Source organism: Scleropages formosus, chromosome 23, assembly GCF_900964775.1.
Source record: "Scleropages formosus chromosome 23, fSclFor1.1, whole genome shotgun sequence".
Lineage (NCBI taxonomy): Eukaryota > Metazoa > Chordata > Actinopteri > Osteoglossiformes > Osteoglossidae > Scleropages > Scleropages formosus.
The window spans coordinates 21,505,821-21,529,613 of record NC_041828.1 but is presented as its reverse complement, the minus strand read 5'-3'; the positions used below and the strand labels follow the sequence as shown (position 1 = coordinate 21,529,613).

The 23,793-nt window shown below is 45.6% G+C and overlaps 1 protein-coding gene across 1 annotated transcript in view; it reads left to right on the top strand.

Moving 5' to 3' along the window:
* Positions 1–23,793, top strand: part of zfpm2b (zinc finger protein, FOG family member 2b) — a 107,779-nt gene that overhangs the window by 39,300 nt on the left and 44,686 nt on the right. The window contains exon 5 of the mRNA XM_018741457.2: positions 12,470–12,594. Within this exon, the coding sequence (XP_018596973.2) occupies positions 12,470–12,594 (125 nt within the window). The remainder of the gene's footprint in view (positions 1–12,469; positions 12,595–23,793) is intronic.

The window sequence follows — 23,793 nt, the reverse complement described above, 5'->3', positions numbered from 1 at the left end:
GAGAGCTTCGCCTAACGACTCAGCTCCTTCTTCACCACAACAGACCGGTACAGTGACCGCATTACTGCGGACGCCGCACCGATCCGTCTGTCATCCTGCCGCTCCATTTTTCCCCACACTCGTGAACAAGACCCCGAGATACTTAAACTCCTCCACTTGAGGGAGGAGCCTCCCCCCCTAACTCGGAGGGGGCAATCCACCTTTGTCTGACTGAGGACCATGGTCTCGGATTTGGAGGTGCTGATTCTCATCCCCACCGCTTCACACTCGGCTGTAAACCTCTCCAGTGCACGCTGTAAGTCTTGATTCGATGAAGCCAACAGGACCACATCGTCCGCAAAAAGCAGAGACGAGATCCTGCAGCCACCAAAATGGACACCCTCCGTTCTCTGGCTGCGCCTAGAAATTCTGTCCATGAAGATAATGAACAGAATTGGTGACAAAGGGCAGCCGTGGCGGAGTCCAACATGCACCGAGAACAGGTCTGACTTACTGCCGGCAATGCGAACCAAGCTCCTGCTCCGGTCATACAGGGAACGAACAGCCCGTAGCAACGAGCCCTGAACCCCATAATCCCGAAGTACCCCCCCACAGGATGCCACGAGGAACACGATCGAATGCCTTCTCCAGGTCCACAAAACACATATGGACTGGTTGGGCAAACTCCCATGAACCCTCCAACACCTTAGTGAGGGTATAGAGTTGATTCAGTGTTCCACGGCCAGGGCGAAAACCGCATTGCTCCTCCTGTATCCGAGGTTCGGCTATCGGTCGGATTCTCCTCTCCAGTACCCTGGCATAGACTTTCCCAGGGAGGCTAAGGAGTGTGATCCCCCTATAGTTGGAACACAATCTCCTGTCCCCCTTCTTAAAAAGAGGGACCACCACCCCGGTCTGCCAGTCCAGAGGCACCGTCCCCAAACTCCACGCGATGCTGCAGAGGCGTGTCAGCCAAGAGAGCCCCACAACAACCAGAGACTTGAGAAACTCGGGGCAGATCTCATCCCCCCCTGGAGCCTTGCCACCAAGGAGTTATTTGACTACCTCGGCAACTTCAGCCAGGGTAATGGACGAGTTCCCCTCCGAGTCCCCGGCCTCAGCTTCCTCTACGGAAGGCGTGTCAGAGGGATTGAGGAGATCCTCAAAGTACTCCTTCCACCGTCCGAGGACATCCTCAGTTGAGGTCAGCAGCGCACCACTTCCGCTGTAAACAGTGTTGGCGGAACACTGCTTCCCCCCCTCTGAGTTGCCGGACGGTTTGCCAGAATCTCTTTGAGGCCGACCGAAAGTCTTCTTCCATGGCCTCACCGAACTCCTCCCAGGCCCGAGTTTTTGCCACGGCGACTGCCAGAGCAGCGTTCCGTCTGGACTGCCGGTACCCGTCAGCTGCTTCAGGAGTCCCATGAGCCAGCCAGGCCCGATAGAACTTCTCCTTCCCCTTGACGGCATCCCTCTGGTGTTCACCGCCGTGTTCGGGGATTGCCGTCGCGACAGGCGCCGGAGACTTTATGGCCGCAGCTCCGAACCACCACCCCGACAATGGAGGTGTGGAACATAGTCCATTCGGACTCAATGTCCCCAGTCTCCCTCGGGACCTGGTTGAAGCTCTGTCGGAGGTGGGAGTTGAAGACCTCTCTGACAGGGGCCTCTGCCAAACATTCCCAACAGACCCTCACTATGCGTTTTACCCCGCCATCGAATCCAACTCACCACCAGGTGGTGATCAGTTGACAGCTCAGCCCCTCTCTTCACCCGAGTGTCCAAGACATATGGCCAAAGATCAGAAGAAACGACTACAAAGTCAATCATTGACCTCCGACCTAGGGTGTCCTGGTGCCAAGTGCACTGATGGACACCCTTATGCATGAGCATGGTGTTCGTTATGTACAAACCGTGACTAGCACAGAAATCCAATAACTCACCACTCGGGTTCAGATCAGGGAGGCCGTTCCTCCCAATCACGCCCCTCCAGGTGTCACTATCGCTGCCCACGTGGGCATTAAAGTCCCCCAGTAGAACGACAGAGTCCCCAGTGGGAGCGCTTTCCAGCACGCCCCCCAGGGTCTCTAAAAAGGCTGGGTACTCTACACTGTCGCTAGGCGCATAAGCACAAACGACAGTGAGAGACAGTTCCCTCACCCGAAGGTGCAGGGAGACGACCCTCTCATTCACCGGGGTAGACTCCAACACATGGCGGCTGAACTGGGGGGCTATTAATAAGCCCACATCCACTCGCCACCTCTCACCCTGGGCAACGCCAGAATAGTGGAGAGTCCACTCTCTGTTGAGAAGAGTGGTTCCAGAACCCAAGCGAGTGGAAGTGAACCCGACTATATCTTGATGCTGTCTCAACCTCCTGCACTAGCTCAGGCTCCTTCCCCGTCAGTGAGGTCACATTCCGAGTCCCAAAAGCCAGAGTTGGCGCCCGAGGTTTGGGTCGGCCGGACACTCTGCCCCGACCACTGCCCAAATCACAACGCACCAGCCCCTTACGGCCTCTCCGGCAGGTGGTGAGCCCACTGAAGAGCGGCTCCACGTCTTGGTTTCGGGCTAAGCCCGGCCAGGCCCCGTGGGCATAGACCTGGCCATCAGGCGCTCGCATGCGAGCCCCCCCCCAGGCCTGCTCCAGGGTGGGGTCCCGGTGACCCCATAGCGGGTGGGGTAAACGAGAACCTTGATTTAATCATAAGGGGGTTTTGAACCGCGCTTTGTCTCGTCTGTCATCCAGGACCTGTTTTCCTTGGGAGACCCTACCAGGGGCATATAGCCCCAGGCAACATAGCTCCTGAGATCATTCAGGCAGTCAAACTCCTCCACTACGTTAAGGTGGCGGTTCACGGAGGGGCTCCTTATTCGCATTTTGTGGAAATGTATTCATGTCTTCCTAATTGAACAGTTATTTTTATTTTCCTTCCCATTAATGGCAAGTATAGCACCATGAGCTGGTTTCTAGTGATGTGTTGTAATGGTTAAGCCTATATTGTCATAACAGTGCCAAAGATGGTGCACCTGAGCGTGGAAGAACTGAAAGGTATGACCCCCAGCAGAGCTGAACCTCTCCTGTCTCCTGTTAGGCGTACCAGGGAGGAGGGTGCAGTGGCTCTGACAGACCCTTGACCCTGGGTAGTGCTGGCAGGGCTGAGGGGCACATTAGTATGAGGTGCACTTTGCCCCTTGTGCTTCCTGCCCTTCTTGTCACTGAAATTTAACAGCTGTTTACTAATAATCCCCTGGATCAGGGCAATTGTGAAATTATTGAGCAGAGGTGTTTAGAGGTGGGGGACAAAGCCTTGTCTGGTTGTTAATGGAATTAAAATGGCAAATAATAATATATATGTTTCCCCTGATTGTGTGAATAGTGCAGTATTCAATTGTACGGTTTTCACTGGAATATTAATAAACAGTTCAACAAACAAGTTGACATTAATTAAAGCAAAGTGGATAAACACGTGTTTGCTGGATCATCACTTTGTTTATCGGTAAGTGCAGGCCGCAGTTAAGTAAATTCAGGGCTGTGAGATGAATTTCAATGTTCTCGCTTTTTTCCTTTATCTTTGCATAAGTCTGTGCATTTGTGTGTGGGCTCTAAGCATCACAACAAAAGATGCACTGATTCATTATATAAGAAGAGACAAGTGCGCTGGTGTCTGGTAACGGGACTGTCTTGCTTGAGCCCATGGCACTGGTGTCCCATCACTGGAAACTCTTCCTCTTCGTGGCATAAAGGACGAAGAGAAACCAGTGATATTTTACCCAACTGGAGAATGAAACACACACACCATCTGAAACCGCTTGTCCCATACAGGGTTGCGGGGAGCTGGAGCCTAACACAGGGCAAAAGGCTGGAGGGGGAGGGGATACACCCAGGACAGGACACCAGTCCATCACAAGGCAACCCAAGTGGGACTCGAACCCCAGACCCACTGGAGAGCAGGCACAGGCCAAACCCACTGTGCCACCATGCCCCCTGAATGAAACATCCAAAACATTAATTAAGAAAACACTAGTATTGTTCTTATGGTAGTTTTACTGTTTCCTGCCGACTCACCCTATAGCATCCTCTACGCATTTTTTACACCTTGTCAGTATTTCACAGTTTTTTTTTTTTACACTGTTTCTTCTAATGTCTTGTTCTTGATAGTAATGGCAATTGCTCTGCGGGTACCAGAATGACACACCAGCAGAGACAGGCTGTGGCACATTCCTTGTGGGAAATTGTTTATTCTAGCAGCTCTTTGCATGTTGAATGTACCTGATTTTAAATCCAGAGCACAGAACATGAGTGTAACCCAGGCCACTCCAGCTCCAGCTGCCTGCCTCTGCATCCATTTTGCTTGCTCTTGGTATACAGTGATGCCACTGTACTTGGCCCACATTGTCTCAAGTGCATGGTATGCCCAAGCACCCAGGTGGCGCTCTAATGAAAGCAGCCTCCATCGTGGCTGTGGGTCTCGTGCTGCACAGTTGAACGGTGCACCCACTGTCTTTCATCCACCTTAGCCCAAATGTGAGGACCGCTGAAACAGGCGGCCGTAACGAAGCACGGAGGTGCCTTCTTGAGGAAGAGAAAGAGGGGGGAGAGATAGAAAAGTGAAAAACTGCCATGCTACAATGGCGCAGAAAAATCAGAACACTTTCCAGGGGAAGATGGGGGTCTTTCCACATCCACGGGCCCTATCGGACAAATTAAAGTAAATCAAGCATGAAATGAAGCAGAGGAGCCTCGAGATAAGGCCCCTTTAAGTAGTTTACAGATTAGGCCTGAGAGTGAGGTGCATGTGGTCTCCGACAGCCAGGGAGGCTACTTTGCCAAGCTACAATAGGAGCCTCTGTATTGGATTGCTTCGTCCGTGGCCTGGGAAGCGGCTGCCCTCTTTCCACATCCCCCGCAATGGGGATGTTCCGCTTGAGCTGAAGTACGAGACAGAGTGCTGCTTTTGTCATGCGCTGGACTGTTGAAACTTCTCCCAACATGTTATGTTGTGTTATGTGGACTTCCTGTATGGTTTTCTAGGGCAATAATTCTGGTTTTGTTGGTGTACTGCTATCAGACATGTGGCCGAGCAGGTTAAATCTTAACGTTGCTTTGTTTTCTCGCACTGCCTTTGAATCCGTCTCGCTTCTTCTTTCCTTTGATCTTGGTTTTCAGCTTCTCCTGTCGCCACCACTGTTAACTATCAGGGGCCCTGAATTGGCATAGTGGAGCCGCACATCTTGATCACTGTCTCTCTGACCACGAAGCCTCTAAGCAACAGACCTTCCCAAATCTATGTTCGAATTCTCCCAAACCACAGTCATTCCCTCCCTTTTCCATTTTTTTGGAAAACTGCAGTGTGACTGTGGCATTAACAATCCTCATGACCAGAGGTGAGTTCAGTATGAAGAACAGTACTCAACTACAAGGACTGTTACTTTAAAAATAGTCAGCTGACACTGATCCAAAATTTATAACTTTTACAGCAGTAAAAGTACTATCTCTGAAAGCTACTTCAAGTACTTGTTATTTTGATTCATATCAAACTCTTTGGAGGCAGACACAGTGGCACAGTGGGTTGGACTTTGTCCTGCTCTCTGGGGGGTCTGGGGTTCAAGTCCCCCTTGGGGTGCCTTGTGATGGACTGGCATCCTGTCCTGGGTGTGTCCCCTCTAGCCCTGCCCCCTGGGTTAGGCTCTAGCTCCCTGCGGCTCAGACGATGTGGATCAAACTCTTTAAGATACTGAAGAACTAGCAATGTTTGATGCTAAAATATAGTATTAACCCATGGAAAACATATATCTACATAGCTTTTCTATAAATAAAATCTGTTGTGCCACTAAAATTAAATATTCTCAAAAAGACTAATTCAATAAATTTAAAAAAATAAATGACCAACATCTGCTAGGTAGTTTTACCTATAGTCTACATTTTCATCCAGTGTATGGGTCATGGTGGTTCAGAGCCTATCTCAGAAGCACAGGGCAGTCACTATCTCTCTCTCTCTCGCTCTCTCTCTCTCTCTCTCTCTCTCTCTCTCTCTCTCTCTCTCACACAGACATACATACACACAGATACACAACTCTGATTCACTCACACATTTACACAATATGGACATTTCAGAGTAACTAATTCACCTTAGGGGGTGCGGTGGCGCAGTGGGTTGGGCTGTAGTCCTGCTCTCCGGTGGGTCTGGGGTTCAAGTCCTGCTGGGGGTGCCTTGTGGCGGACTGGCGTCCCGTCCTGGGTGTGTCCCCTTCCCCCTCCGGCCTTACGCCCTGTGTTGCCGGGTAGGCTCCGGTTCCCCGTGACCCTGTAAGGGACAAGCGGTTCTGAAAATGTGTGTGTGTGTGTGTAATTCACCTTAAACCTGTGATGAAACCACAGGACACTGAGGAGACCCAGGCAAGCAAGTTAACGCTATTCAAATATCCAGATATATAATAATTAAGACCTCTTTAACTGTTACACAAGTCAACTCTCATAATATAAGAGGGAGGGGTAAGGAACTTGTTAATATATTAAACATATTTAAGAGTTCACCTTTTTGGACCTGTGTCAACTAGGTGGTCAGTCAAGGTGGGATGAAATACATCATTAAATTGACAGTTCAGCACTAAACTGAGATCAGTCTCATTCTTTGTGAACTTTGCCCAATATAATTGACAAAGAGGTAATCTTACTGCAGAGACATTAAATGTTCATTGCAAAGGAGAACACGACGCTCAGCTAAGCATAGCCAGTCAGTTCCACAGAAAGTTGCATTAATAGCGACAATTATTTTTAGGGAAGAAAGTTAAAACATTGTGTGAAAACTGAAAAGTAATAAGAAGAGCGTCTGAGAAATTTATCAGAGTAAAAGTACTTTTTTGTTTATGTACTTCAGTAGAAGTATCAAAGGAAAATCATAGGTACTTGTAAAAGAGTAAATGTCATGCATTACTCTGCTACTGACACACGAGGAGGATGTTACCACTATCACGGGGATCTCAAAATCTACTGAAATACATCTAAGTCACAAAAAAAGTGATTATTTTACACTTTGTGGAGAAATTCAAGGTACATCAAGAAGTGGAAGCAATTTACTTTTTGTGATCTTTGGTGTCTTTTTGGTCTTTTTGCCAGGGTCTTGATTTTATTCATTTATTTGTGTGTCTGTGTTTTACATTAAAACTGACCAAATTATTTAAAAAAATAAATGAATAATTACCACGCACACATTTTCTGAAACCGCTTGTTCCAAGCAGGGTTGCAGCAACCTGGAACCTAACCCAACAACACAGAGTGCAAGGCTGGAGGGAGAGGGGACACACCCAGGATCGGACACCAGTCCGTTAGCAGGACTCAAACCCCAGACCCACTGGAGAGTAGGACCTGGTCCAACCCACTGCGCCACCGCGCCCCCTGCTACTGACAGTCATTCGTGCTAATAAACAATAACAATAAATAACAGTAACAATAATAATGAAAAACAATAGACAGCCAGAGAACTCAGAACATGAGAATGCTTAAAGTAACAGTGTTAATCTACCAATGTGCTTGGAAGGAGCAGTCCAACTCTAGTTACAAAAGGTGGCACATTGGTGAGTGTTCTATACTCTTACAGCAGTGGGGTAAATGCTGTTCCTGTACCTAGCAGTGTGGGTTTGAATAGACCTGAGCTGCCTTCCAGACGGCAGAAAAGAGAAAAGTGCCCGTGCGGGGTGACTGTGATATTTCATGATGCGCATCGTCTTTCTGTGGCAGTGTTTGGTGTAGGTGTCCTGGACTGCTGGTAGCTGTGTGCCGATGATTTCCTGAGCTGTTTTGACCACCCTCTGTAGGGCCTTCTTGTCCTGTATGGAGCAACTGCCACACCAGGATGTAATACACCCTGTGAGAAAGGACTCCACAGCACGCCTGTAGAAAGTGGTGAGGACTGTAGTGGACATCCTGGATTTCTTCAGACGCCTGAGGAAGTGGAGGCGTTGATGGGCCTTTTTGATGGTTGATGCTGTGTGCTCAGTCCATGTGAGTTTGGCAGTGATGGTGACCCCTAGGAATTTGAAGCTGTTGACCCTCTCTACAATGTCCCCTCCTATGTAGATGGGTGCATGAGCCATATCCTGTTTCCTGAAGTCAATCATCAGCTCCTTAGTTTTACTGACATTGAGAGACAGGTTGTTGTCCTGGCACCACTCTGCCAGGAGCCTCACCTCCTCTCTGTAGGCCGCCTCATCGTTGTTGGTGATCAGACCCACAATGGTGGTATCGTCAGCAAACTTTATGATGGTGTTTGAGCTGTGCCTGGCCACACAGTCATGTGTGAATAAAGAATACAGCACCGGGCTCAGGACGCTTCCCTGTGGAGTGCCAGTGTTGAGGGTCAGTGGGGAGGAGGTGTTTCTGCCAGTCCGCACATGCTGGGGTCTGTTGGTGAGGAAATCCAGGATCCAGTTGTACAATGTGGCACTCAGTCCCAGACCTACTAGTTTGTGGATCAGTTTGGTCGGGATGAGTGTTAAATGCCGAGCTATAGTCCACAAATAATAGCCTTGCATAGCAGTTTTTATTGGCCAGGTGAGGCAGAGTGGTGTGAAGTGTGTGTGATATTGCATCGTCAGTTAATCTGTTGCGGCGGTAGGCAAACTGCAGTGGGTTCAAAGTGTCTGAAATGATGTCCTTAATGTGTCCCAGTACCAGCCTCTCAAAGCATTTCATTGCAATGGGAGTTAGTGCCACTGGGCGATAGTCATTAAGGCAGCTCACTTTGTTTTTCTTAGGAACGAGGATAATGGTGGTGTTTTTGAAGCAGGTGGGTACAGTTGAGCTTTTTAAAGAGGTGTTAAATATGTCCGTTAAGACAGCAGCCAGTTGCTAACTGCATGTTTTTAAAACTCGCCCTGAAATTCTGTCCGCACCACCAGCTTTGCAGGTGTTGACTTGGTTAAAAGTTTCTCTCACTTGTGCCACAGAGACAGTGAGACTGGAGTCATGCAGCGCTGCGGGAGCTCGAACTGGGGATTCTCGTTTGCGAGCTCGAAACGGCCGTAAAACGCGTTCAGTTCGTCAGGGAGAGACGCAGCGACACCTGTCAATGTCCGTCAGGTCCCTGCCACAACCTATGTGCATCTTGAGTGCAGTTAAACTCTCTGCCTTCCTGCTGTATTCCCGTTTCGTGCTGGCGATGGCTTTGCGGAGCTTGTACTTACACTTCTTGTACGCGCCCGTATCTCCAGATTGAAACGTGCAGGTTCACGCACGAATCTTATTTTGGATTTCGGCGGTAACCCACGGTTTTTGGTTGGGGAATGAGCAGACTGTTTTATGGGCTATGCAGACACAGTAGTGAGTGGTATGCGCCTTTGTGTGAAGTGTAGCAGTGGCCGAAGGTGTTTGAGCCTCTGGTGGGCAGGAGATGTGCTGATGGTATTTTGGGTACACATTCCTGAAGTCAGCTGGGTTAAAGTCGCCAGAGATAATGAACAGGCCATCTGGGTGCTTATTCTCGTACTTAGTGATGACATGGTACAGTTCATTCAGAGCGCTGTGTGTGTTCTCTTGGGGTGGGATGTAAACTGCTGCCATGAGCACAGCCGAGAACTCCCTGTGCACGTAGAACGGTCGGAATTTGATCAAAAGGTATTCAAGGCCTGGAGTGCAGTTCTGTGAAATCACTTCCACATTCGTACACCATGCGTTGTTAATAAGAAGACATATACCTCCTCTTCTTTCTTTCCCCGATGAATCAGTCCGATCTGCGCGGTAGATTGAGAAGCCCTTGGGCTGGACCGTGTGGTCCAGCGTGCTGGCAGTGAGCCATGTCTCCGTATAGCAGAAAACACAGCAGTTCCGTAGGTCTCTTCAGAATTTAAGTCGTCCTCTGAGATCGTCCAGTTTGTTGTCCAGAGACTGAATGTTGGATGTTGTTATTTCATCTTCCAGCATTGCTTTCAAAGCTAGTTCAGAGCTTGAGGTCGAACTACACATTTCAGTTTGTCTGTGTGCACAGTTGGCTTAGACTGGGCAAGAAGAGATCCATATAATTTTGTTCACTTTCCAAAGTTTCATTACATACATTTTGGAATGTTGACTTCAACAAAATACAACTGACAGGCCAATTTCAGATGAATTTTGCTCATCATGAAATGCACCCACACCTGGTTTTTCCAAGTTTCCGAGGCAGAACATGAATCTTTTGGTACATTTGAGAGCCTACTGGCAGGCTGTCCCAGAGACTAGAGGTCCAAGCCAGAGGATTCTTCTGCTTGTCATCTCTAAGTGAATGGAAAAAAAGATCCCTCTTTGCTTTATAACAAGACTCTGTGTGGTGTGGTGGGTCCCCCACATCTTTCAGCATAACTGATGAGTTCTTTTTCACCCCATTTGACAGCAGCTCAGTGGAGAGATGCTGAGAGTTTGACTTCATCACACTCTCATCTCAACACTGATATTTCTCATTCAACCTTGACGTTTTATATCGCAGATCTTTTTTAAGTTGAGACAACGCTGATGGAGGATGCAGAACATCCCACTTTGCTCCAAGAGGTCTGTGTTGTATTGGTTTACACAGATTTTGATGCCAGTTTTATCAAAAGAACTGATAGAAAAGAACAGTGAATCTTTCAAGATACACACACACACACATTTTCAGAACCGCTTGTCCCATACGGGGTTGCGGGGAACCGGAGCCTAAACCGGCAACTCAGGGTGTAAGGCCGGAGGGGGAGGGGATGCACTCAGGACAGGATGCTAGTCCGTCGCAAAGCACCCCAAGCGGGATTTGAACCCCAGACCCACTAGAGAGCAGGACCTGGTCCAACTTACTGCACCACCGCACCCCCTACTCTTTCAAGATACATACCTACAATTTCCCAGCTCTAGCACTTGACCAACTTACAGTACATACATTGTTTGAAACAGGTTTGGGCTACTTGCTAAAATGTTTAAACATATAAAATATGTTCATTTACACATTTACATTGATTCATTTAGCAGATGCTTTTCTCCAAAGCGACATACATCTCCGAGAACAATTGTTGTGTTTACTGAGTAATTGTTGTGAAGCTGTGCATTTTTGTCTTTCATAGAAGAAACAGTGTTGGTAACTGCGGGTATTAAGTTCTATGAAGGATTACAAAGGAGAAGCTGAAGGCTTGATTTGCAAACTATATTGTCTTCTCTTCATTCAGAACAGGTGGCAGACCTTGTTCTCACAGCCCTCAACTGCAGACACACACATTTTGTTTTTTTGGAGAGGTTGAAGTTGCAGTGCTCCACTCTTTGTTTGTTTCCCGTGAAAGGATGACTCAAAGATTTCGTTGTCATTTGAACATTGAACATGGGAATTAAACTATGATGTAAGAAGTAAAGCAGAGGCACACTGCCGTGATGTTGTGACATTTGTCATGGTGACAGGATGGGCTGTTTGGGTGGGGACGCGTGTGAGCACTGGGCTGGGGACACACATGCTCGTTCCCAGCCTGTGCCAAAGTGTCACTCATGGGGCCATTCCAACTGGCACTTTGCTTAGCGGTGCTTTTACACGTTCAGTGTATTTAGGGGGCTGTTCTGTAACATATTGTGTTTGCTGCAAACAAAATGGAGTTTTTATTCGTTTTTGCCTGGCAGAGCACCAACGGTGTAGTTTCCTTCTGTACAGTGTATATAAATGAAATGAAATGAAAGTTTAACTACTGTATTCTCTTTCAACTTATTTCTGGACTACCTTTTTGTGAGTGAGGTAGAGAGCTTGTTGTCTTTCAGTGGCAAATGTTGGCATACCACGACTGTCAGGAAACTAGACTGGAAACTGGACTGGGATGTTAAAATCCCAGCTGGAGGATCCTCTGTTTTGTCCTCAAGCAAAGAACGCAAGCAAAGATACTTCAGCGTGGTAGCTCGTCATATTAAAGAGCATAACATAAAAGTGTAGTCTATGTATGTCCATTTCGATAAAAGTGTCTGGTACCGTAAGTCACGGAGAAATGTAAAGAAATGATGGTGCCATGATCTGTTGACATACAGTCACCCAGTGCATAAACACTACACTGAGAAGACCACTCATCCTACAAAGGGCACAGTGGCTTTTCTCACTGCAAACACCCTGTTGTCAAGGCAACAGAGGCAGCGGAGGCTCTTGGAGTTGCAAGTGAGATGCCATCATGCAGTTAATTAGTGAGAGTTCAAGTAAGACTTGAGCGCGGTGTACAAAGTCGTTGTGCACTCAGCATGAAAAGCTGTGGCATCTGCTTGCATTGTCTCGGCGCTTTCAAGGGACGTGTCTGTGTTTTGTGACAACATCGCTTTGTGTCTAATGTCTTTTCAGCTTGCTTATACTATATGTACAGTATAAATATTGAAGTGGAACATGAGATTTGCAACGGCCTGTGGCCACACCGCCATGAACTGCACCAAAAAAATGGCACATGATTTGAAGTGAGACGTACAATTGTTCGTACATGTTCTCTACGCGTGGGCTCGTTCCCACTGGGTGTCATCTGCGCTTGGTTTCAGGAGAGCTCGAGGTCCTCCTGAAAGACGGAGAGCGGCAGATCCACAGCCGACAAGCACTCCCAGTGGGCACGACATGGGGGCCTTTCGAGGGGAAGATGGAGGTGAGCCCAGACGGAGGGGCCGTGGTAGGTCACCAGCGCTGTTCTCCTTCGTTCTGCATGTCCGTGGCTTCAACTGCGGCCGATCTTGCTCACTGCCTTCGTACTCTTATTGTCTTTGGAAATTTCTTAGCAGATGGTTGAGATCATTAATTTTTCATGCTGCTCAACTTTCTTCAAAAGTGTTTCCACTTTCCACTTTTGTATTCATCACAAGAGAGTTGCCTGCACAAGCACAGCCGAGCATAGAAAAGCCAATTTAACAGGAGGGAGAAAAAAAATTCCCAGGATGCCCTGTTGCAAACCAAGCCCCTATAGTTGACTGTTCTTGAATCAAATTGGCCTAGCGAAAGACTTTCAAGTGCATCCATTTTAACTCTTTAATCTGTGCATTTTATAACTAAATTGTGTAATTGGTGCATTTTGACTTTGGTCCAGACTGAGATTCAGTAAGGTTGCCATCTATTATATTTGATGCTGTTCTCAACAGACTTTCCAGTTTGTCTTGCTCATTTAAAACTTCCTCGTTAAATTCTTTAACTGCTAAAATATGGCTTGACCTCACTGATCTACTGGGAGGGAAACTGTCAGCATTTGATGTCCAATTCTGCTTTTGCTTCATTAACAGGTTCCTTATTAAAAATGTAACAAATATACCATTTATTCTGTTGGAGGAAAAAAAACTGGTTTTTGATGACATTGGCCACATTTTTTGACACCTGCTGTGTTTGGCCATTTTTTTAAGTTCTAAAAATATAATTTATCATGTTGTCTTTTGTCTTTTGAATATTGTTTGTTAGTCACCCAACTTTGAGAAAAGTCTTTTCTTATGACATTTAAAATATAAATTATTGGAAGCACATTGCAGATTTTTATTCTGTGCAAACTTTGGTTTTGTTTGTTTGCTTGGCCTAAATCAAAGTTTAAAGTGACATTTAGAAAGGAGAGTACCAATGGCAGGTGAAAGGATGACTTAGTGTAATGAATGCTGGTGCAGTTTTAATATTAAGGATACAAAAATGTCCAGTAGCTCATGTATGATTTCTTCAGGCCCTGGCCCCTGAATCTGTGAAACCATACACCTTTTTCCAATATATATAAGGTTTTTATTTACTGGAAAGAATATGTTGAATAAGAAATTATGCCTTCAACTGATTTTATATAGAGATAGGACCGCTGTAATCATGCATGACAGTGAAAGACCCAACTGCACAGTGCAAATCTTGGAAGTCTTACAAGCTGATGGAGAAATGGGCCCTGTTTATTCAGTACAAATGGTTCCTTTCAGAGGCTCTTTGTGCCCCTGCTGACGTGCAGCATTCTGTTGTTGTGCTCCGCAAAACAAAACCACTGGGAAACATGATGTTCAGGCTGCAGGTGGAAATGATCAGTCCAACACCTTAGCAGCTCATCTGAGCCAGTCAATCCACCAATCGATTAATCAATTTATTAATCGATCAGTCAAACCATATGTCTTTCCGTGCTTTTTTACAATCACTTTTCCAAACATTGAACGTAAAAGCTGAAGAAATGCCTTTTTGTTCTTTGTGAAGGTAGGCACAATCACCTCGGCTGCTACAGAAAAGGCATTCTTCAAAACTCATATGCAAATTTGACCCATTTATTTATGGGCATAACTGCTCTGTAGCAGAATCAGCTGCTCTAGGGTTAGTGGTTACCCTGCCTGGCAACTTCCTCTCTGTTCTCTATAAACACCTTTCCCTTTTTTAATTGAACTTCTGTGCCCGAGGTTTTCAGCGACAGCCTCCCTTTAGCTAAAAGTCATGAGCTTAATAAAATGTTTGTGAAATGTTTGTCACAATGTAGGTTTGCCACTTTGAACCAAAAGTCTTGTTCTGTAACACATTTACATTTTTTAACTATTAATGCATCCAAGGAATAGCAGAATTATAGGTACAAGTGCCAGTGTACAAGTGAGAATACATGATAATTGATCTCCCAGTGCAGCGCATCGAGTCTGTGATTCCAGCGAAGTACATTATTGGTTCTGTTAGAAAGGCTCATGTACACAAAGTTGTTATGACAACTGTAACCTACCATACAACATGCTGTATAACTGTATTACCCACTTATTTTTTTATGGTACGACATAATGAAAGGCCGTAGTCGAGCTACTGAAAAACTGAGCACATGGTTCACTCTTCTATTTTCCACTTTCATTTGTCATTATTGATTGTTTAGTACACATATAAATTCCTTAAACAGCTCACAAATGAACCATTGAAAGTCCCTGAACTATTCTTTCCATAAAATAGTAAAATGAAGTAATTTACTGCTGAGAGAATATCCATAGCATTGTCCTTTGAATCTCATCAAACTAAATGTACAGGGTCCCCTGCTTACAAACTTCCAGGTTAGTTTTTGCTCTTATGCCCTTTTTTGAGAAGTATTCACTAAGTATTTATTTACTCGCAAATACAGTTTAAATTTAAGTTGTGCCAAAGCTTCAGCCAGTGCGCTAACATAGCTATTGCACATCATAAGTGCTGCCTTGTGCTTACCCTGTGCTAAGAGCTCATAAATACGCTGAGCCCAGAGGGGCTCCGCATACTCAGTTTCTCTTGGAAGCACTAAGGTGTCCTCTTGTTCAAATTGACATATTTTCGTTTAGCATATAGTACTTCTTAATTGCCCCCTTGAATAGGTTTGTCAAAGTTGTGTAGCAGTTACTTTTGGCAGAAGAACAACACAGATATGACATTTTCTGTTTTGGGCTTCCTTTATTTCCTACTTTCCATCCATCCATCCATCCATCCATCCATCTATCCATCTGAAGTCAATAAATGCTTGTCCCGAGCAGTGTGGCACTGGTCTGGAGTCTACTTCACAAGGCTCAGGGGGGTACACCCCTTATTTACTTCGAGCACTGGAGAAATGTGACCAAACTGAAGGTAAAAAAGCTGCAAAAACAAAGAATATTGGAAAGGGGCAAATAGTTTTCATGGCAACATACTGTAGCACCTTAATAACCTTCTTAACGCAAACAGCAGGTTGGATGAGAAAGACGTTATTGATGAAGTTTAGAGTACAGCTGTTAATGATTGTGTATACTTCGGCCATTTTTATCACTTGTGCAATTCCGGGAAAAGATTAAAAGTTTTCTCTTAGAAAAAGTGGCAATGGGTTATAGGATTCCAAACCCATCTTACACATGGACCTTCTGGAACAAATGGCTTTGGATGGAAGGCAATGCTGCCTTGTTCTATTTGTTGACACATTAAACATTGTGAATTAACAGATGTCCTAATGCTGTCACTAGAGACCAAGTGTTCCCAGCAGTGTGCTCCCTCCCTCCCTGTATGTTAAGAACGCTGCTCTTATGAAATGTCTTTTCCAGAGCTATGGAAAAATGGCCTATTTTAAGTGCTTCTTGAGCACAATCACATGAAGCTGTCCTGCTGCACTCCACTCCCCTAGCACCTGTGCTTCACGTTGGCTTTAGCGTTAGCACTTCGTGCCATCCCTGTGATAAGACCTTGACCTCCATGACCCCTTTCAAAGAACCCTTTCAGCTCCAAGTCCTGGCAGATTTTTCTGTGGAAACGATATTTTTCTTATTGTCATCATTTCATTAATCAAGAGGAGGCAGTGTGAGAAATGTTTTGTTTCCAGAGCTGCCGTGTGTGTGTGTGTGTGTGTGTGTGTGTGTGTGTGTGTGTGTGTGTGTGTGTGTGTGTGTGAGCTCGTGCTCTCTAATCTGTGCCTATGGCAGCACCCCGACTGGAACCATGGCACTCCGCTGCAGTACGGCAGGCCTATTGTTGCACTGGCTGTCAGTGAGTTCGGAGCTGACTGCAGGCCTGGAGCTGCCTGATAAGGGAGTCGGGATTCAACATGGCTGGAGACTGGAGAGCAGAGCAACACATACACACACACACGTGTTGCCACATTCACATACGCAGAGGGTGTGTGTGACCTGATGCCTGGCAGCAAATTAGTCTTGTACGGTTGACATGAGTCAGGAAAGTTAAAATTGAACAGAACTTGTAGACGTACGGCTGTAATCATGAAGCTGCTGTGGGTCTGAGAGGTCTTTGTGAGTGTGGTGTGTGAGGGTTTCCATCAAAAAGATCTCCATACAGCTTTGTCATGTGTTCCAAAAACACTGGAGTGCAGGTTAGCGCTCTAGTTTCACCAGGGCTTTGTTACATTTAGCTGACACTTATCTCTAATATAAGATACAGTGTTAAGTTGCTTACAGTTATTTACCCAATCATACATCTGGGAAGATTTTACTGGAGCAATTCATGTTAGCCAAGAGTGCTACAGCTAGAGGTTGAGATTCAAACCTGGAAACTTTGGGTTCAAAGGCAGCAGCTCTAACCATTATGGTACCAGGTGTCCCTCACTTAGTAGATGTGGTGCTCTGTTGGAAGGAACACACATGTACACACAACACACCTTCACGCACAGCAGGGCCAGTGTTGCACCCTACATCTCTGACTCCATCACACCTGACAGCATTCACCTTTGTACACCGAAAACAGTGTGTATGGATGAGGTCATCGTTATCATCATCATCATCCTTCACTACTCTCACAGTGACACGAGCGCTGCGCAGTAAAGATCACTGTAGACAAAAGTGAAAGAAGCACACTGCTACTGTGCACTAGGTCAGTGTCACACACCTGCCTTGGTAGACTTTGCTTCTCAGAAATGTTTTTTTATTGCGTCTTCTTTGTACCACTCCCAGAAGCCTCCTGGGAGTCTTTGTTAAGGCTACACAGCTGGAGGCTGTGCTTGCTTTTCTCCTGGCTGCTCAAATCCAATGCAAATCCTCTGCACCATGCAGGTGCAGAGAGTGACAGTGCAGAGCTTCCCATTGCTTCAAACACGGCACTAATATCACTTCAAAAGCCATTCCCTTTTTCTATACGTTGCATGAAGCTGGAGTTTACATATGTATGTACTTTTCTTTCTGAGTGTTGCCTTTGTCTTCTTTTCTGATGGCAGTACTGGCCAGTGCCCTTCCTTGTTTGTGCTCATTTCTTTCTCTATACCACACACCTTGTGTTATGAACTGAGAAACTGAACTGATTTGATATCCATGTGTAAGAGACGAAGATGGAAACAAGAGGTGCAGTGCCCGTCTGTGAGGGGTTTTATTTGCTCTTAGTGCGGGGAGAAGGAAGGGGATGGAAAAGGGGGGCCAGGGAACAAGTAGGATGGGGCTTTGTGCGGGTCAGCGGGGCAGGGAGCCTCAGGTCGGTCTGGACACCGGCGTCATCTCCGGGTTTGGGTTCATCTCTGTCTCTCGGGATTCGCTCTCCTCCTCCGTCTCTTCCCCCTACTGCTAGGCACCAGGGAAGAAATAGGGAAGGTAATCAAGCCCAGCTGTGGGTGCTTTGCCCCCGTCTCAGCCCCCTTCCCGGGCCGCCTCAGCATGCTACACCATGTAATACTCATTTCCCTACATTTAATTTTGTCCTTAACACATATTAGGTAAGGACATAAGGACAGACACATACTGAAGCACAATGCACTGATACAAACTGATGCCACTTCTAGATACACGCTTGGGCTTCACATACAGTGAGAAGGAAAAGTGTGTGAAAGTGTGGTTCTCTCATCTTGTGGCCTCACACGTGTGACCTGCCTTTGAGGTCGACATACAGTAGGTCTCAGTCCACCTAAAAGCTTTCTGCTCCCTGTCTCCACGGTGACCATGCGCACTTTCACCCCATGCCCATCAATGGCTCTTAGCCCTCGGGGCTGCTGTAGAGAGCCCCTACTGTGGCTCCGCCAGTGGCAGCACCCTTGTGCCAGTACAAGGAGCAGCAGCTGGCTGATGGAGCCACCGCAGCACACACTGTGCTTGCTTTAATCCTGGCTGCTCAAATCCAATATATATATGCAGGTGCAGAGAGTAACAATGCAGAGCTTCCCATTGCTTCCCGTTGCTGCAGGGGTGGCCTGCAAGAGATGCGCAAACATCAGACACTCTGGCAATTAAAATCCAATAGGAAGTTCACTTCATGCATATGGATAGAATAGGGAGTTCAATAGTTGCACACAGCCACCAACCCCCAGTATCTATCACAAGGTGGAGCTACATACTGTTTGCCACTGCACTCCTGGTAATACCATGCATTTACTGCTGTATTATTCTGGATAGATATTGCTTCAGTAAAACATTCATCTGTATGGATGATGTGAAAACATGTAAGAAAATATGCAAATGTCTCTGGGTGAGAGCATCAGCAGAGAAGTACACTACCTGGCCAAAAAAAAAAAAGTCAAACTAATATTTTGTTGGACCGCCTTTTGCTTTGATTACGGAACGCATTCGCCGTGGCATTGTTTCGATAAGCTTATGCAATGTCACAACATTTATTTCCGTCCAGAGTTGCATTAATTTCTCGCCAAGATCTTGTATTGGTGATGGGAGAGTTGGACCACTGCATAAAGTATTCTCCAGCACATCCCAAAGATTCTCAATGGGGTTAAGGGCTGGACTCAGTGGTGGACAGTCCATGTGTGAAAATGATGTCTCATGCTCTCTGAACCACTCTTTCACAATTTGATCCCGATGAATCCTGGCATTGTCGTCTTGGAATATGCACGTGTCATCAGGGAAGAAAAAATCCATTGGTGGAAAAACCTAGTCATTCAGTATATTCAGGTAGTCAATTGACCTCATTTTTTGGGCACATAACGTTGCTGAACCTAGACCTGACCAACTGAAGATCATGCCACTGCCCCCACAGGCTTGTACGGTAGGCACTAGACATGATGAGTGCATCACTTCATCCGCCTTTCTTCTTACCCTGATGCGCCCATCACTCTGGAACAGGGTAAAATCTAGACTCATCAGACCACATGACCTTTTTCCATTGCTCCAGAGTCCAATTTTTATGCTCCCTAGCAAATTGAAGCCTTTTTTTCTGATTAGCCTCACTGATAAGTGGTTTTGTTAAGGCTACACAGCTGTTTAGTCCCAATCCCTTGAGTTCTCTTCGCATTGTGCATGTGGAAATTCTCTTACTTTCACTATTAAACATAGCCGTGAGTTCTACTGTTGTTTTTTTACGACTTGATTTCACCAAAGGTTTAAATGTTCTCCGATCATGATCATTCAAGATTTTTTCCGACCACATTTCTTCCTCAAAGATGACGGTTCACTACCATCCTTCCAGGTTTTAATGATGCTTTGGACAGTTCTTAACCCAATTTTAGTAGTTTCAGCAATCTCCTTTGTTGTTTTTTTTTTGCTTGATGCAGGCCAATAATTTGACCCTTCTGAAACAGACCACACGATATGTCTTTTCCATGACCACAGGATATGTCTTCTGACATGGTTCTTTAAGAAATGAGAAGCTACTCACTGTATCAGTTAGGGTTAAATAACTTGTTGTCAGCTGAAACATATTAATCACTGCAGTAATTATCCAGTGGAACTCTCTTACCTATTTGCTTCGTTAAATCCAGGTGGTGCCTTTTTTTTTTTGGCCAGGTAGTGTAGAACGTGGTTTTAGAAGATCAGGTTTCTTCTTTAGCATCGTGTGCCTATCCCAAGGCTCCCATATCTGATTGTGTTCAAACTCTTATTACTGGGACTTTTATTTAGCTAATTTCCCAGTAGTTTTATCGAGCGCTACTTTATGGCACTCTAGTGTACCTGAACGTTTTGCTGACCTTCACTCCAAGCTACTGAAATAAGGTCTGGGTTATGAGACTGTCTCCTTAAGCGCCACTTTTCAGTGACATTTTTAATCTTGATGGCTGAAGTCGCTGCTCAGGAATGAGTTCAGCAGTTCCGCTTTCCATTATCCATAGGCACTTGTCCAGTGCAGAGATGCACAATGTAGTGAGTCGTAAGTGCACAACATATGTCATCTTTTCATTCTTATTGTGCATGATTGCACAGTTTATTCGCTGTCAAGATGCACATGCATAACGCATACGGTAAACGCCTCTAGCGCCAACTGGAGTCACTTCAGTAATTTAAACCGTATTTTTTCACCCTGTCTTTTGACAGGAAAAATAGTGTTTCAAAGAGAGCAGTGTGTATCAGAATAAAACAAGTGTGTGCCGCCACCTGCTAAGCTAGCCATGGCAAACGCAAACATTTTCCCCCAAATTATTTCCTACCTCACATTTGCTCTAAGGCAAGCTCTTTGAACTGATCCCAGTTGCAAGAAATGCAGAAATGGTTATGGGAGCAGGGCAGGCCCCAAGATCCAAGATCGGCAAGACTCACGGTGCTGCTGTTTGCTGCCCTTCCCCACCATGTGGAAGCATCTTGCAGCTCTACTATCACTGCTGTCTGAAGCACATCATCCCTCGTCCTCTTTAATAAAACGGTGTCTGTGCGTTCAGCACTGACATGTGTACATGACCTCATTTTTAAGATCCAAAAGTGACTGTAATAATAGAAACACAGAAGGAAACATTTGTCATCATTCAGCGCTCCGTAGTTTGCATTTTGCAACACGAGTGTGCATTTTGCTGCCCAGCATACAGTATGCACAGATACTGATGTGTTGGCGGCTCAAATTCTCTGTGTTTTGTGCATCTTCAAAAGCAGCGATCCTTCATGCTCGGAACAGGCAGACACTTCCCAGCAGGCTTAGCTCTGTCACATGCCATGTGCTGTTAGGTCCACGCTGAAAGGGCCTCCGGAGGTGCAGCAGCCCGGTGTCATGAGCTGCATTCTCTCCTGCCTCCTCTGGCACAAGTCACAGGATCGGCGTATCAGTGGGGGATTAGCAACCACTTGGGATTTGCCAGATTGATTAATTTATGGTGGCGACAGCAGCTCTTTCTTCTGCAGCACCATTTAATGAGGCGAGGCACAGAGGCTTTCGCACATTGCCTTTTTTAACCAGCAGTCAGTGGGGCTGCACCCTACGCCAGCTCTCTCACAAGTGGCTTGAATTCCCCTGCTGCCTGCAACAGGATTTAACTCCTCCATCAAAAAAATTAGAGCAGATTCCTCACAGATTCTTCTGTGGTTGGTTCGGGCCAATTATTAATATTACTGCGTGCCGCAGATAAAAGAGCGAAAAACGCCCATCCCACTACCCTCTGACTTGTGCATCTAGCAATGTGTGTATTAGGCATCTGCAGAAATGAATGGGGGTTATTTGTCCAGTTGCAGCAACTTGAGGAGGCATTGATTTTCACTTGTACAGTGCTTTCCGTGTCAGAGCTCCTCATCCCTGAGCATCTGAATGTCTTGTGTCAAGCTGGAGGGGAAGATCTCTGCAGTGGGGCTCAGGGACAACCTCCATGTCACATACTGGAATTTGTGTTTCGGCAACATGTACTTTATCCTTTAGATCACCTAATGGCTCAGCATTTTGATTATCAAAGGAACATCATGTTTACATTTCAAACCCACCCTTTTTGGACAAATATGGTCTGTTAAATTGGCTGTACTAACACAATAAAAACTCGTCTTTTGAAGAGTTTGTGAGGAAAGGCTGCAACAGCATCTGTGCCTATCCAGCAACAGCTCTGCAGTGCAGCCACTTTCTGTCCTCCACTACAGGCAGTCCCTGGATTACGAACAAGTTCCTCAGTCTGTCTTTAAGTCAGATTTGTACGTAAGTCAGAACCGTTAGGGGCAGTTTGTGTCTAATGTCAGTTAGTGAAATGTTTTTCTTAGTGTATCATGTACCTTTCTATGCATTAAAAAAACATTAAAGAAACACTTCGGAAACACTAAGACATCTTTAATATAACAATACACAATAATAATAATAAGAATAATAATAATAATAAGAATAATAATAATAATAATTATACAATGCAATGATGTAATCATAATAATGATAATAATAATAAATGTAGCTACAGTATTTATAATAGAGAGAAAGGAGAAGGAGGTGAGTGAGATTGTGTGTGTGTGTAGGTATAAAAAACATTAAAGAAACTTTAATGTTCACTTTTCCAGTGTTCGTGCATTCAATGTTCGGCATTTCACCTTTTTCTGTTTGCTTTATTATTTCCACTTGAATTTTAGTTGTGATCGTTTTCCTTTCTGTTTGATGCATCACCATCACTTGCATCACATTTACACTTTGGTGCCATGATTAGGAGGGTAAAAACAAAAAAAAAAAAAAAAAATTAAAGCCAAATACAGTAACAGACACAAGACACTGTTAGCAGCAACGTGGTCCGACTGAAAAGAAGGAAGTATTTGTCCTACCTTGAGCTCACGCACTCATGTGCCGACAAACTGTTGTTGAAGTGCAATGTTTTTGATACGCGTTGCAAAGTAGCAGCCATTTGTTATTAGAAATTATTGTATGTAGCTCAAATTTTTAATATAATAGTCTTTACAGGGGGTGATTAGTAAGTACGGCTTGTACGTAAGTTGAATGTTCGTAACCCGGGGTCTGCCTGTAGTCCTTGTACTGTATGGTGGCCACACCACAGCCTCATCACTGAGCCAGTGCACCCCATGATCCCGAGGGCTGGCTTTTAGGCGTTTCCACCAAAATGTAGATTCGCTGCCATGTTTTCTTAATTCTACTCATGCATGCAATTAAGTAAAAGTATTGAATGAAGTCAATGTGTTTACAGTTTTCCTGTGATGTACACACTTTGTCTTCAAACTGAGTTGAAGTTAATGAATGACTTCTATAGTACAACTGAAGCCAAAGCCAAATCTGCCCCATGTTTTATTAATAATACAGCACCAAACTGTGTAATAACCAAATAATAATGTAGCTGTGAGTAACTTTCAACAAAGAATACGCAAAAATTTTTGGTTTGTATAAAACTGAAGTGAAACATATTTATACTGTAGAGTCAGAGAAATTTGACGTGTGTTGGTTCAGCATGGTTTATCAGTGACTGTTGTCAGCGCGGTAGAGATCTCCTGGATATGTGTTTATTATTTCATGGAAACCAGCTCTGCTAAAGTATTACCTGTAAATGGGCCACTAATGCCTATGGGCTAGGCTTGTCCATGTGTGGCACATCAAAGGATCAGTTTCTCTTGGCACTCTGATCAATTTTGTCAACAGTTAAGATCACACACACACACACACACACATTTTCAGAACCGCTTGTCCCTTACGGGGTCACGGGGAACCGGAGCCTACCCGGCAACACAGGGCGTAAGGCCGGAGGAGGAAGGGGACACACCCAGGACGGGACGCCAGTCCGCCGCAAGGCACCCCAAGCGGGACTTGAACCCCAGACCCACCGGAGAGCAGGACTGCAGTCCAACCCACTGCGCCACCGCACCCCCTT